We start from the raw sequence: 14,435 nt of genomic DNA, 5'->3' as shown, positions 1-14,435 counted from the left end.
TTAGCGCGCCCTTAGTTAGATGGCCTGCGTCCTGGGCACGCGTCTTCGCTCCACTTCAACGTCATTTCTCGTCACGTCTCTTGCCTTCGTACGATCCACACTGTGATCGCGTCCTTTTCTTCCGCGTACACTAATTTCCGATCCTCGAGCATGAGTTAGTGCAAGCCACCTGGGCAAAGCTGTACCACGTTTGTCTGCTACAGGCTCGTAAGGGTTGAAACGACGGCTATCGCATTGCCAGTAATCCAAGGCCACAGCCTTTGACACCGGACATACAGTTCATCCGTAAGCCCTTTCGCTTGTCTTCAAACCTTGCATAGATCGAGTAGGCGCGCGGTCCTCTGTATGCAAACATTAGGAGGGTTGCCAACTGAGAGACAAATACGGTGGTAACAAACTGATCGGACAGCGCGTGGCTGTGATATGGCCGTCGAGACACCAGCAGAAGAGCTAACGTGTTACTCAGCCTAGTCTCACATTACCCGTCCACGCGCCTCCACTCTTAGTGTTATGATCTCGACGTCGACATACTGGCTATCCTACTCCCGCGCGACCGCACTTGCACCTACGCTCTCAGCATGGCTCGCTTTGCCGACCTTCCTACTGAGCTCGAGCTCCAAATCGCGTCACATCTCTCCTCCAAAGATCTCGCCTCCTATGCGCGCATCGGCAAAGTCCAAGCCAAGGTCGCACGCGAGCATCTCTACTCCGCACCGACGATCGAACAACCAATGAGGGGCATCGGCTAATGATGCTGCTACGCACATTGTTCGCCCGCCCTGAGCTCCTCAAAAGCATACACTCGATATCGCTCGCTGTCGTGAACTGTACTATGCCTTTTGACATCGGTTCGACAGCAGGCGAGGCCGAAGCCAAACGTATCGATTGGGACACGACTCGCAATGCCCGTTATATTGAGGTCGATAGGATTGTCGACAGCCCTTATTGTTTGGAATACAAGGACGTGTATGAGCAACTCGTCTTCCGCCTCAAAAAAGTCATGGGCAATCATGACTCCGAGCGGTATTGGTTTTCGCATATTGTGCAATGGCGCTCTGCAGCTCTCTACGGTGGATTACTCCGAATCCTGCCTAATCTAGGGCGATTGGAGCTTGCATGCTACACCAAGCTACATGAAGGAATATACCTGCCTACAGATGAGAGAGATCCAAAGTTTTCGCAAAGGCTCTTTGCTTCCACGCCGTGGCGCACAGGCTCGGTGCGTTTCCCATTGTTGAGCGAGCTACATGTCAAGTGCGGACTCTTGATCAATAGCACTCATCTGTTACCCAACCTGAGGACCTTGAGAGCTGGTGAGCTCGCCGATGTCCCCCAACATAACGTTCCGTCCCAAGTACGCTTACACCATTTATCTGCTTGCATTTCCCTGTGGCGAAGAAAAGATCCGTGTTGGGCTACGCCTCAAATATATCACCTTGATGGTGGTGCCATGTTAGAAGTACAAAACATCAATTTACGCTTCCGGACACTGGCCGTCAGCAGTATTGAAGGTCCCTTCCGATACGGCCCTATCCGTTCTCTTGCTCAGATATTGGAACGTCTACATGTGTCTAAATCAGCTTTAGAGACGCTATCCGTAAAACCCATCGACCATAGCGAACTCCTACACTGTCGGTTTCCAGTTAATCCTGATGGGTTGATATCGGACTTCAGCATGTTCACCCGCCTACGAGAGCTTATTTTGCCCTTTCGACCATCTACAGATACTTTGGAGGATAAACTACCTCCAAGTCTGGAAAAGCTTAGTCTGCTGTGCACCAGAGCAGTTTCTCCAACCTCGGTCGAACATACCCTTCAACACCGGCTCAAGTACGGCAGCTTCTCGCGTCTCGATCTTTTCCTCTTGTCTGAGGCCCACGTGAACATCAATCACAAAGCCTGGGGTACGTTCAAGAAAGCTGGTGTGCCTGTGTATATCTGGGTGCGGCAGTCTGTGCTTCTGTGTGAAATGCCTGTGTAGGGTAGGAGGGCTTGGGGAACGGCATTGGCATTTCCGGATGAATCAACAGAAAACTAGGCAGATTGTATGAGGAGCGATCATATTGATGCAAAGCCGGACATGGCTGTGGGACCATGGCGGACGCCAAGAGACTAAGAGAGTAAACGCGTCTTCACGTGATCTGGGGCTGCTCTCCCTCTGGGCAGCACCTTCCAAGCCTGGGCCACACCACTCAGCAAACACTCCGACTCAGTGAGTGTCAACATATTCTGAGTCTCCGCGTCTTCCAACACCGCCATCATCGCAGCTCGCGGTTATTGCACGGCAGACTGCAGTGCCTCCAGCCAAGTCCCTGGTTGCGCTCTTCCACCTCCGGGTCACGACTAGCGCTCGAGAGTTTTCGTGTTACGACTTTCTCTCGCTATCATCTAGCTTTTAGGCAGCCCGGGTCCCACTTCAACGCCTACCTACTCACGAAACCCGTCGAGCTGGACGGCGCCTACTCCAACACATTTTCGCACAATCCGATACCACAGGCTTTGCCGTCAACATGTCGCTCTCCAGCTCCGCTGCTGTCTGCCAAGCTACTCCAGGTGACAAGCCGTTCAACTTCGTCGCTCTTCCCCTCGAAGTCAAGGAGCTTATATACAAGCACGCCCTGTTCGCTGGCGGCCATTTTAAGTACAAACTCTACGTTCACTCTAGAAACTTTGCCAATAGCGCACTTCAGAACTCTTTCCCAGCGATTTGTTTCACCAACAAGCTCGAGCGCATCATCGCTTCACGACTCTACCTGCGATACCAAACAATCTCCTAGGACGAAAGTGACTCACCAGTTCTTGAAGCTTTCCTATCACAGTTCGGACAAGCCAATGAGGGACTAGGGTGGTTGAAGCATGTTGAAATTGCCTGTTACGGAAACTTCTGTGATTTTAGCAAAGCTGTACCTTTGATCAAGGTGTGCACCGCCCTAAAGACAGTCATGTTCCTCATACTACCAGGAGATCTTTACAAATGGGATGAAGCCAAATTGGAAGGTAGACCTAGCACCGGTACTGAGATCTTCGAGCGCCTGCGTCTACATGGCTTAGCCGACTGTGGTCATTTGACCAAGGTTCGATTCTACGTATTCGAGGGTCGTCGTGCGGGAGTCGGGGGCTTGAAGGAGTTTATCCAGGACTTTTCATGCGACTTTCTGGCGCTGCACGGATCAACAGCTTTCAAAAAACTCGATATCGGTATCAGTGATGAGTGTGGTCTGATGTGGGTGTTGGAGCCGCAGGTATGAGAGAAGATGTACAGACATGGCGCGGTCAAGCAATTATCAGCGGGTCTTTTGCTGCATGCAATTATTACTTCACAAGAGCAGTGGGTGGGTGTAATAGTGAGCGCTGGGGTATACATTGATGTGCGTCACAATACAACCAACGCAGATGTGAGTTATTGAGGTCGACGCGAAGCTGGGTGAAGGTGAAGGCGAGGTACAATAAGATACCTCTCTTTTGTCGGCGCGATTCAGTACCCACCAGTGTGTAGGCCCTTGATTGCGAGTAATACGATGTTTAGGGTCTGAGCTTGAAGACAAATTATGTATCACTAGGAATCTCATTTCATCTTTCCTAGTGGCGAGTGCTTACACACTCTGCAGTGCATGCCCGTGTCGATTTGACAGTCATATGAAAGAACGCCTGGGGGGCTAAGGCTGAGAAAGACTAAGCTCGATACGCCACCTACTCGCCGTGCAGCGTGTCGAAGTAGCAGTCGACAGACTTGATCTTGTTCTGTCCATTGCCGTTAGTTTATATGTCCTTGTCAAAAGGGGCTAAATATCTAGTGCACTCACATCCAATCCGATAGTAGCAAGATTTGCAATGGATTCGCGGGCCGAGTACGACGGGTTACCTTGGCATTTGGAATTCCTAGCTTGGGTCAGCCTTGTATCACTTGTGAGCCTGCTTGATGAGACCTACTCGTATAATTTGCAGGTAAAAGGCCTGTCCCTATTGTTATAGCCGTCGGGACACGGAGTTAAAATGACCGAGGAAGCCCAAGGGTTGTCCCTACAATGTATCAGCAAATGTACATGGTGGAGTCTGGTGCGCTTACTCCCTGATTACCCTACAGCCACTATCGCCCTGGTGGCAGGAGTAGGCGACACTTCTGCTACCTTGGTAATCGGGTTGTTCAAATAGGGCAAGCTAAATAGCTATCAGCGAATTGATCAATAGGACGACGATGCGCCATACCAAGTGCGGATCTTCGGCGCTGGTGTCTGCGGTACCGATGTCTGCGGTGCTGGTGTCGGAGTGGCGCTCAGAACGAGCATCGACTCCAGCGACGTGAGCATCCTTATCCTGGAAGCACTGCATGGACCTAATCGTCTCCTGTTCATCATGGTCAGTAAAGGAACGCTTCTTTCACGACGTCCAGACTTATTGGTACTCACATCGAATCTCGGCGTCGACTTTGTGAGATCGTCGATAGACGTGCGCGTCAAAAGAAACCTAGAAGTATAGTCGCAGGTCGGTGTGCTAGCTAACGTTACTCTCGTACCGCAGATGAGCTTGCTGGATAAGACCTACGAGAAGAAGAAACATGCGAATGTCTTGTTCCCAGTTGGTGAGCCGTGGGGGCATGTTTGTAGAGTGAGCGAAGAAGCCCATGGCTCAGAGCTTGAATATGTTAGTCATGGTGAAGTGGACAGACTCGGTGCACTCACGCGCCGTCTGCGAGGCAACCATTCATTCCTGTAGCGCATAGGTAGGCTTTAGCTCGCCTGCCTTGCTTGTAAGGTCCTTCGTAGAGGTGTACCTAGAGGGCAGTTAGAGAAGATAAGTAAGAGGTAGTGGTGTGCACGTACAGCAGCCGGAAAAGGGTTAATGTCTGCAGTGCTGACGTCGGTAGCCTCGGAGATGCCGTCGAGCTTGACGCGGGACGCGCTAGCGAAGATATCCTGAGGCATGATCACGTCGCTGCCGTCGATGACCATAGGCTCATCGCCGACCTCGATCACGGTGCCATCGGTCTTTTGCAAAGTGAAGCCTGCTGCAACCGAAAGCAGCGTCAGAAAGAGGATGAGGAGACGCATAGCGGGCGAGAGATTACTGTAGGGGGACGAAGTGATGAGTCGAATTGGGAAGGAGTTGATTTGACTTGTTGGTGGAGGAAGAAGTAAGAGGTAAGGATTGCAGCGGGAGGGCAGGCTTATGTGTTGGGAAGAGTAAGTAAAGGCAGGCTAATTCCAGAGCCAGCAAGTGAGTGCCCGTTTGCCAACATTCCGATCTTTAGTGAAGCCGAGGCCTATGTCCGACTTCTGTGTCACGTATGAGAAGTCAGTCGATTGCACGTGCTTTCGCGCAAACGACGCCGCGAGAGAGCTGGTTAATAACACATGTTGGCCTTTCGCTTTCACTTATCAGTGATTGTTGTAGAGGCTCATGATATAGGGCACTAAATCAATGTACTCATTTGAGGTTAGGAAACGCTGAGGCAAGCCTCCGCTAGCCCTCCCAGGTACTCCCTCAGATGTTCGTGACACCCAGCTTTTCTTCCCTTTGGCCTACTATGGCGAAGCTGAAGGAATCTAAACTGCATCCTACAAGCGTGTTTCTCTCGTAAACCGAGTCGCATATTGATTCATCATCACCTGGACGGCCCGTCTGTATGCAGCCCTGCCTTCACCTCAAATCCGAAGTCGTACGAAGACGCGACACCTGGTGGTGACCTACCCAAATGTGTGCTCCATGAAGACGTTTGGAGAAACGACACCTGGCGCATCAACCATCAGTTGTGGCGATTCTTAGGTAGTCCGAGTATAGAGAGTGCGTCTGGTCAATGTTGAAGTTCAGAGCATGGCAGCGGGTGCTCATACGACAACCCCGCGGGTGATCGGCGCTAAGGCCTCTGAACTCTCATTGGCCCCCGCTATCGCCCACAGTTAGGCAGCGACTACCACCAGAGGACCCCGAGCCTCGTAGCCTTCGCCCTAGACCTGCCACAATGCATCAATCAAGTGTTGGCAATCTGCTTAACCTACTCCCTCGACCTCCATGGACGCAGCCACTCAATTGGGATCTAGGAATGAACTGGGGTGGCGAAAAACGCGTCTTCTTCCCTGCGTACGTAAGGCACCGTGACGGCAACAATACATCGCAACCATCGCCTACCGGGTTTTCTTCATTCCAAAGGCTTCCCACCGAACTTCAGCTCCGTATCCTCTCATGTTGTTCGATACCAACCCTGTGGCAGCTCATGCGAACGTCATCCATGCTACGCATCGAGTCATCAAAGCTATTTTGGGGACATCCCGATGCCTCTTTCCTCCTGTCTAGTTGTTGGATTAGTAGAGGCGGCTATTCTGGTCATACTTGCGTCGACCTTGCGTTCCTTGCCTACGTACAAAACGTAGAGATTGAGTACAGCTGCCTGCACTACTGGCTTTGGCCGAAACGAGAAGCAAAGGCATCATTCCGCCTAGAAGACGTGCAACAAGAGATTGTGGCTGGATTCTGGTCTACATTGAAGAAGAGATGCCCGGCAGCTAAGAGGGTAGTGTTCAATCAGAATTTGATGCTCTGCGACGTCATGGAGGAAGTCGAGAAGGTGCCACTATGCCTGGAAGTATTGTTACGAGCTTCTCCAAAAGACATCGTCGCTGAGGCAGTCATCATGCAGACGCGAGAGAAAGGTGAAAATTGGAAAACCGACTTGTACAACTATAGGGAGAAGCCGCAGTGGAGAAATGCATACTTTCGGCCTCTTGGAGATGGAGGCTGGGAATATCTTGATGCGACAACGCGTAACAACACAGTACTAGTGCCTGGACGGCTATTTCGCGGTATAGTCGGGCAGTTTGAGAAAGATAGCTTTATTTTGGATAGGATCATCTTTCAAGAACGCGCGTTCTGGCCTCTCGTCATAGAAGCCTTGGACCGACACCACTTCGATGATGGGAAAAGCAATGCTTTCGAATGCCCTAAGCCCGAATGCACAGTGAGATTTACAAAGGCTGGCGAATGGACGATACATGCAGCGACTACGTCACATGGCTACGCTCGAGCTGGGGATGATCTCTTTGATATACTGCCTACAGAACTGCGAGGGGAATTCGAGGACAGACACAATGTTCTGATGATGAAGAGACAGGAATTGAGGGAGGACTACACAAAGATCTTGAAAGATTGGAACGAAGAAGGCGGGGAAAAGAGAAAAAGAATGGAACAAGAATATCTTCAACAACTGGAAAACGATCCAGATTGGGCGACAGACCAGCCGGCGGCAGATCACCGGATCTGGAGGAATTTCACAAGCATGATGGACCTGACCTAGAATGGATAGTGAACAGGATTTGCGACCTGGCTGAGAGTGTATAATGACATTTCAGGGAACTAGTTCGGTCGCGACTCGGTAGTTTCAAAGGGTCGCATGCCGGTAGTCGGAAAATGCAGTGATCCATGCAAACTAGATCGTTTGGAGTCTCACGGGCGCGACATGAGCTTGATCAGGATCAGTAATGCTATCAAATGCCCAATTCGCGGTAGAGCCGGCTCGGTTTGTTCGCTTCCGTACAGTGTCTTCGGTACCAACTCAACCATGAGTTCGAGATCAGGTGCATCGGCAAATTATCAAGAGCTGAACGATCCGGTAATGTGTTTACTCAACAGGCTACGGATATCACCCCACTCCACCTCCGATGGGTCCAGCGCATGCACCGAGAAGCTCAGTCGGACACCGACTTTGCCATCTCGAACTATCGGGCCGTAAAAATTTCTCGCTCCTCATATACGCTACTAGGCGTGTCTATATGCAAATTTTGAGCCTCATGCTACCCACAACGCGTCTCGAAGCACGCGTGGGCCGTTCGGAGCTGTCGGAGCATCCAAAAACGGAAAGCCGACCGCCACTATAACGTGTTTTCGCGTGGCAGACCGTCTGGAAGTCAGCAAGTTGCAGGCCCCACGTGCAAATGTCGGGGCAGGTCGGAGGTGGATCGAGAAATCGATAGTGGAGATTCCGCGGAGGAGTGAATCGTGCACCAGCAGCCGGTGTGCCATGGGGGCGAGGCGCCAGGCGTTCGAGACGGTAGCCGAGCTGACGTCACGGGTCGCATTCTTAACTTCGATAAACAAGGCTAAGACGCGTGGCGCAGCTTGGCGCGGACGATCGGCGCAGCTTGGTCTGCCTTCTTTCGATGCTTAGAGGGCGGGCGGGGGCCTTGTGTTGGAGGCTTAAAAGCCAAGATCAGGTGTTGCGAAACCATCTGTGGTGTGGGGATCGTGCGAAGATAAGACTTGCAATGCAGTCAAGGATGACGTAGCCCACCTTCTACTAATTACTCGGTGTACACCCGACAGTGAGGAGATGGCAAGGCGTCCCGCGCGTCTGTCCAAAGCCAATACTACCTTCGCTTCGGTCGACGCGCACTTAAGTTTCGACCCATATTTAATGCTACATCGCCTGGTCTGAGAGGTCCCGGGGACAGTGTCCAACGGCCTCTAGCACCAACGCGCCATAGCGCTCAAGCCCTGTCAGCCGTGGAAGCTGTAATATGACGTTTCGAGGATTCGAGCGCGTGCCTTGTGATGCGCACAGTGTGCATTGGGCTCTTTGGAGCGTGCACCCGCGCCTCTGGATTCACTGCGCGTCTTATAAGTTGCTTCTTCCGCCTGCGTGACGTCTGGGTTTTCTCACCTTACCCCAGATTCTTCCACCCAGTCCCCGCAACTGGTTCCCGGGTTGACTACTTCCAACCAACAACCCGCCCAAGCGCATTGCTGTCGACAATATGGCGTCTGCAGCAGAGCGTAAGCCCGAAATCCACGACATGGACACCGTCAACAAGAACGAAGCTGGTGACGCTGAGAAGAAGAGCGCTTCCGACGGTGACCTTCATCACACTGAGAACCCGGCCGATCACGCCATCACCGCTGCCGATAAAGAACACTATGAGAAGTACGGCACCTACGATCGCTACGAAATCACCGAGGAAGACTGCTACGACGAGCTCGGGTTTTGCTTTCCAACATGGAAGAAATGGACCATTCTCAGCATCGTCTTCATGGTGCAGGTCAGCATGAACTTTAACACCTCGCTGTACAGCAACGCCGTCGGGGGTATCTCTGAGGAGTTCGGCGTCAGCAAGCAGGCAGCGCGTCTGGGTGCAGCCATCTTCCTCATCACGTACGCGTTCGGCTGTGAGCTTTGGGCTCCCTGGAGTGAAGAGCTAGGACGATGGCCCATCCTCCAGCTCAGTCTCTTCTTTGTCAACATCTGGCAAATTCCCGTGGGCATTGCGCCCAACTTCGGTACCATCCTTGGATTCCGTGCACTCGGCGGTCTCTCTACTGCAGGTGGTTCAGTCACTCTCGCCATGGTCGCGGACATGTGGGAACCGTAAGTACTTCGCGCCTTCATTCGAGTTTCATACTAACAGTGTTAGTGACAACCAACAATACGCCGTCGCATTCATCGTCTTCTCCTCGGTCGGCGGATCGGTCCTCGGACCCATCGTGGGTGGCTTCGTCGAACAATTCCTCGCCTGGAGGTGGAACATCTGGATTCAGTTGATCTTCGGTGGAGCCGTCCAAATCGCCCACGCCATCTTCGTCCCCGAAACCCGTACCACCGTCCTCATGGACCGGATCGCTAAGAAGCGCCGCACAGAAGGCGAGAAGAACGGCAAGCCCAACAACATCTGGGGACCCAACGAGCTCAAGACGTTCAAGGAACGTTTCAGTGTCCACGAGATTCTCGTTACCTGGGTCCGTCCCTTCCGCATGTTCGTCACGGAACCCATCGTGCTCGTTCTCTCCCTGCTATCCGGTTTCTCCGATGCTATCATCTTCATGTTTCTGCAGTCATACGCACTCGTATACGAGCAATGGAACTTCTCCGCCTACGCTATTGGACTGACCTTCATCGCTATCGGTATTGGCTACTTCATCGCATGGTTCTCGTTCTTCCCAGCTATCAAGCGGAACGAGCGCCTCCGTCGCGACCACCCCGATGATGAGAGGTCTCAATACGAGGCGCGTCTTTGGTGGTTGCTGTACACCGCGCCATGCCTTCCCATCGGTCTTATCATCTTCGCTTGGACAAGCACTGGCCCACCAATCCACTGGATTGGATCTCTGATTGGATCAGCAATCATTGGTATCGCCAACTACGCCATTTACATGGCAACCATCGACTACATGATCTGCGCGTACGGTCCTTACTCAGCTTCCGCGACTGGTGGCAACGGTTGGGCTCGTGACTTCCTCGCTGGTGTTCTTACACTCCCCGCCACGCCTTTCTTCTCCAATATTGGCGGAGAAAACCATCTCGCGTACGCGTCCACGATCCTCTTCGCTATATCTCTTCTTCTCGTAGTTTCGGTCTACGTCATCTACTGGAAGGGTCCTGAACTCAGGAAGCGCAGTCCCTTCGCACAGCAACTTAGTGCTGCTCGTGACGAGACTGGTGGCCGTCGCGTCAGCAGCCTTCCAGGCATGTACGGTTCTCGCGCAAACTCGTTCGCGCAGCAGGGCGGCTCGATGCCCAACTCTCGCAGGGGTAGTGTGGTGCGCGGTGTTCCGGGTGGCGAGAACAGGTACGCGATGCACCGCAGGCAGAGTGCGCGCAGCGCCGGAGGTGCTTGAGCGTCGCTTGTGTTTCTTAGTAATACAGACGATACGGCATAATGATATCTTAATGTTCATAAATTGATTATGTGTTGCTCTCGTGAAGATGTTGGTGACGGATGGCGATCCCAAGCCTTGTGATCTGTGCTGGCTCTTACATAATCGAATTTGCCTTGCTGTTGCCGTTGTTGCGCGACTTCCTCTCGAGACACCACGAACACTAAAATCCTCGTTATTTTTATACCAATACAATGACGCGACCGCTGGTGGGATAGCACGAGCAATCTTATGACGAAGAGCGCATGTGCCTTCATACTGCGGACGCCACCAAAGAACATCTCGCCGACCCAGCGGCCTAGCGAGGTTTGCGCCGAAAGCATTTCGCCCACACGCGAAATAACGGGACTGTATCCACCAGGTCCAACCAATACCTCTAAGAGACAAAGATAAGTTTGTCTTATCGCCATCGTGTTATTATACAACCGCATTCGGGACTGTCTTTGGTGTTATCTCCTCCGGGTTGACAGGGGTGTCCATATCATTTCCATGTGTGTGTGTACTCTCTTCGAGCCTGCTCTTTCTCGAGAAGAAGCGCAAGATCTTCTTCTCGACATCAATACCCTTAGCCTGCCAGGTTATTGCTTCCTCGAACTCATCGAACTTCACGCCAGCTTCTTTCGCGCGTTTACGGATCCCACGAGTTCGGAACAGCCAGACCCAGTGTGAGACGACCATACTCATCTCGATGGCACAGCTAAGCATCGTTAGTCTTATTCACTGATAACATGATTACCACAATACATACCATAATGCGTACATGGTCCCGAAGAGCACGTCAAACTCGTTCTGGGCTACGAGAGCCATCAGCGAGAAGAACGCGCCGTTCCAATCGATGGCCAAGAAGATGAAGTCTATACCTACGACACGGCCCCGTCTCTTGAGTAGCTCAAATGGGATAGGTATGTAGCCTGAGATGAGAGTGAGAAAGGCGACGATGCCGATCAATAGGACTGGCCACTCCAACCCGTCGGCGTATGGCTGTCGGATAGCATAAACAAGACCAACTTCTACCCCTGCGAATAAGACGAGAAGAGCGAAGAGCAGAAGGGATGCAGTCCAGGTTCGCCATTTCCTAATCCTGGTTAGCCGTCCGATCTTGCCAGGCAATGTCGTTTCATCTCGATGGACTCACCGGCTGTAAATAAGACACTGCGCCCAACTAACACCGCACAACACACAGAAGCACTGCGGCTGGACGATAAGCGGAATGTTGAATTGCTGCGCGATGGCGTACACTCCGAAGGGCACCCCACTAATTGACCATAGCAGCATCATGGACTCAGGCAGTCCATCTGTTTTCTTGGTTCTCCAGTTCCGGTATATTTGCGGTAGTAATTGGACGCACCAGAATACTGTTCCAATGGTCCCGAGTACGTTCGCAGCTAAAGGTATTGACGTCTGTGGCGCCATTGCACGTCGGCGGAATGAATTCGAGAATGAACAACACTGAGTATGATACCAAGGGTTGTGGAGTTGGAAGCTCTATCGCAACTCAGGTAAGAGATATTAGTGTGTCCTAAGCATCGGTGGCGAACTAGAAAGTGAAATTGCTGGCCCGCTATCTAGCTCATATGCCGACCAGTGAGAGCGCGGTGCAACAGCGGCTCAACCACGAAATCGCAACTTGGGAAACCCGTTATCCTTTCACTCTTTCTCCGCTTCCTAGATGGGCGAAGATTAAGCCAATCCTACTGGTGTATCCTGCGTTCGCTTGGTCCCGTGCTGCGGGTAGCTAGGATCACGCTATACGAGTCTAGAAGTTCGATAGCAAGTGGTGCATAAGCTTTCCCCACTCTTTTCTACGGATGCCGATCCGGGTTGTAGGCCCTCGGTATGCTGTCCGAGTCTTTTTGTCTGAGATGCTTCTTTCAGGATTCGCGCGCGGGCTTCAAGTCTTCACGTGAGGGACTTTGAGTGTGCATATTGGTCGGGTTAGTAAATCGATAACGGTGGTTTACCAGGGTTGTTCGTCGGAATGGTCGTTCCCATACTCAACCATGGTCTACAATACTTCTAGTTCGAGAGGAATATGTTATCCGATCCATCTTTCGTGTCTCTCGGGCTCTTTGTCAACTCCTTAGCTGTCTATTCATTTCCATTAGAACTGTCACTACTGTCGTCAATTCTGTTTTCTAACGATACTCTACCCCAATTGACTTGGGAAGCTTTAGACAAGTACCACAGTGAGTGGTATTAATGCCTGTGAGCTCTATGAAGAATGTATGACGGAATCGTTAATGCGTTAAGAAGACTGTAGATCCGAAAGAAAGATGGGTATAAGGAAGTAGCCGCATCGCTATTGCGTTATGCACGTAGTGAATATGCGGGTGCATACACGGCTGCCTATGGCTACCACTTCGCATATATATTCCGTGCTCTATTGACTGCATAACACAGAAGATCGTCCTATCAACCTACAACAAACCCTTCAACACATACCGCGTACCTTTCGCAAACTCACTACCTTTCGCAAACTCACTATGGCCGCCGCAACCCAGCCCGATGGCTTCTTGACTCTTCCCGCCGAGCTCCAAGTCAAGGTCTACAAATACGTTCTTGCCGCCGCTCCGAAAGCACCTGGCCCAGGTAATCTCGCACCATATGTCGGTCTCCTTCTGTCGTGCAAGAAGGTTGCCTCCGACTTCGAGTACGAATGGGCTAAATACTACAACGCGCGTCTCCAACATATCGTCAAGAACACTTGCTTTCGCCCATTGCCTGTCAAACAGTATGGGCATGCGGCGCATCTTCGTATCTTAGTCACACAGCCGGGGCCGGGCCCAGGGCCATACATTTACGATGTACGAGCACCACCAGACTTCATGGAAATGACGCGGTTCTACACCCTGAGGCTATCCTACCCAGCTCGCGATCTTACAGTAGATCAATTTCTCTCCTTAGGTCAAGCACTTCAACTCCAGGCCCTGCAGTCAGGAGTCGCATCAAGCGGAGTCTTCCCTCGGGTTGACTTCAGGGCGCAGGAAATACACTGTTCTTCTAAACCGATTTTTGAACGCCAACACTCCCAGAGTAGCCAGCATGGAAGCCAGAGCGATCATGTTCGGCGTCTGACCCTCGAATCCATACCAGCTGAGATTCGGGATCAGATTTTGTACCATGTGCTATCCGAGGGTCCGACTATGGAACAGATTTGCGATTTGTTGGATGTGTTCAATAACTCGCCTATGATCCAGGGCCATATTATGTACCGCGCCTTCGGAGACCGTTGGTTCAGGTTTCGGTGAATATAGCAAGCGGGGCACATGGAGGAGGTTTTGAAGGTGTCGATGATCCAGAAGCAAACGAGCCACGTAATGAGAGCACTGATGAGATCTTGATGTATGTAGCAGGGTCCAGGAAGGGAAAGCATCCAAACTCCAGTTTTCAATAGTTCGTTCATGAAGCCATCACCAAAATCGACAGTGTGTTAGTGAATCTTTTGTACTCGGCCTGGTGTAGCTTCCGTTGACGTCTTCTCATTTTGCGTGCCAAGTCGTACTAGCGTATCAGCAGATGTCCTCATCGTGTCTTCCGGGTCGAAAATCTCCTGCGCTACGTTGCGCCATTGTTTGAGCGAGATCTATGTATAGTGTGGGGATATCTGTCGACGGAATTGAGCGGAGCCCTGTCAGCCCATTTGGGTGATTATGTAAGACGAGCTAAGTGAGCGGCGCCGATCTTCATACGTCACAACCCCCTCACATCAGTCACCGCCAACTCCATCAGCACTACGTCGGGCATTTTTTTCGTGAATTTACCTATTTCCAGCTAAATCGCAGTCAGAGCTATCTGCC

General features: G+C 51.7%; 4 protein-coding genes across 4 annotated transcripts; 2 read left to right on the top strand and 2 right to left on the bottom strand.

The window, feature by feature from the left end:
* Positions 1–506: 506 nt before the first annotated feature.
* J4E84_009202 (uncharacterized protein) lies at positions 507–749 on the top strand (the record flags this gene model as incomplete). The annotated part of the gene is made up of 1 exon (XM_049391765.1): positions 507–749. A coding segment is annotated over one exon (243 nt), but the record flags the coding sequence as incomplete, so codon positions are not given.
* Positions 750–3,690: 2,941 nt separating this feature from the next.
* On the bottom strand, positions 3,691–5,048 carry J4E84_009201 (uncharacterized protein; the record flags this gene model as incomplete). Its single annotated transcript, XM_049391764.1, has 7 exons — positions 3,691–3,741; positions 3,804–3,879; positions 3,931–4,020; positions 4,067–4,158; positions 4,207–4,333; positions 4,680–4,771; positions 4,821–5,048. The coding sequence occupies 7 exons, from the start codon at positions 5,046–5,048 to the stop codon at positions 3,691–3,693; spliced, it is 756 nt and encodes a 251-aa protein (XP_049240629.1).
* Positions 5,049–8,744: 3,696 nt separating this feature from the next.
* Positions 8,745–10,599, top strand: J4E84_009200 (uncharacterized protein; the record flags this gene model as incomplete). Its single annotated transcript, XM_049391763.1, has 2 exons — positions 8,745–9,352; positions 9,399–10,599. The coding sequence occupies 2 exons, from the start codon at positions 8,745–8,747 to the stop codon at positions 10,597–10,599; spliced, it is 1,809 nt and encodes a 602-aa protein (XP_049240628.1).
* A 456-nt stretch (positions 10,600–11,055) lies between these two features.
* On the bottom strand, positions 11,056–12,051 carry J4E84_009199 (uncharacterized protein; the record flags this gene model as incomplete). Its single annotated transcript, XM_049391762.1, has 3 exons — positions 11,056–11,335; positions 11,387–11,713; positions 11,774–12,051. 3 exons carry the CDS (start codon positions 12,049–12,051, stop codon positions 11,056–11,058), a joined length of 885 nt encoding a protein of 294 aa, XP_049240627.1.
* Between the last annotated feature and the right edge of the window lie 2,384 nt (positions 12,052–14,435).

Source organism: Alternaria hordeiaustralica, assembly GCF_023758085.1.
Source record: "Alternaria hordeiaustralica strain BMP 2776 chromosome Unknown scaffold_26, whole genome shotgun sequence".
Lineage (NCBI taxonomy): Eukaryota > Fungi > Ascomycota > Dothideomycetes > Pleosporales > Pleosporaceae > Alternaria > Alternaria hordeiaustralica.
This window is presented reverse-complemented; position numbering and strand designations above follow the sequence as displayed.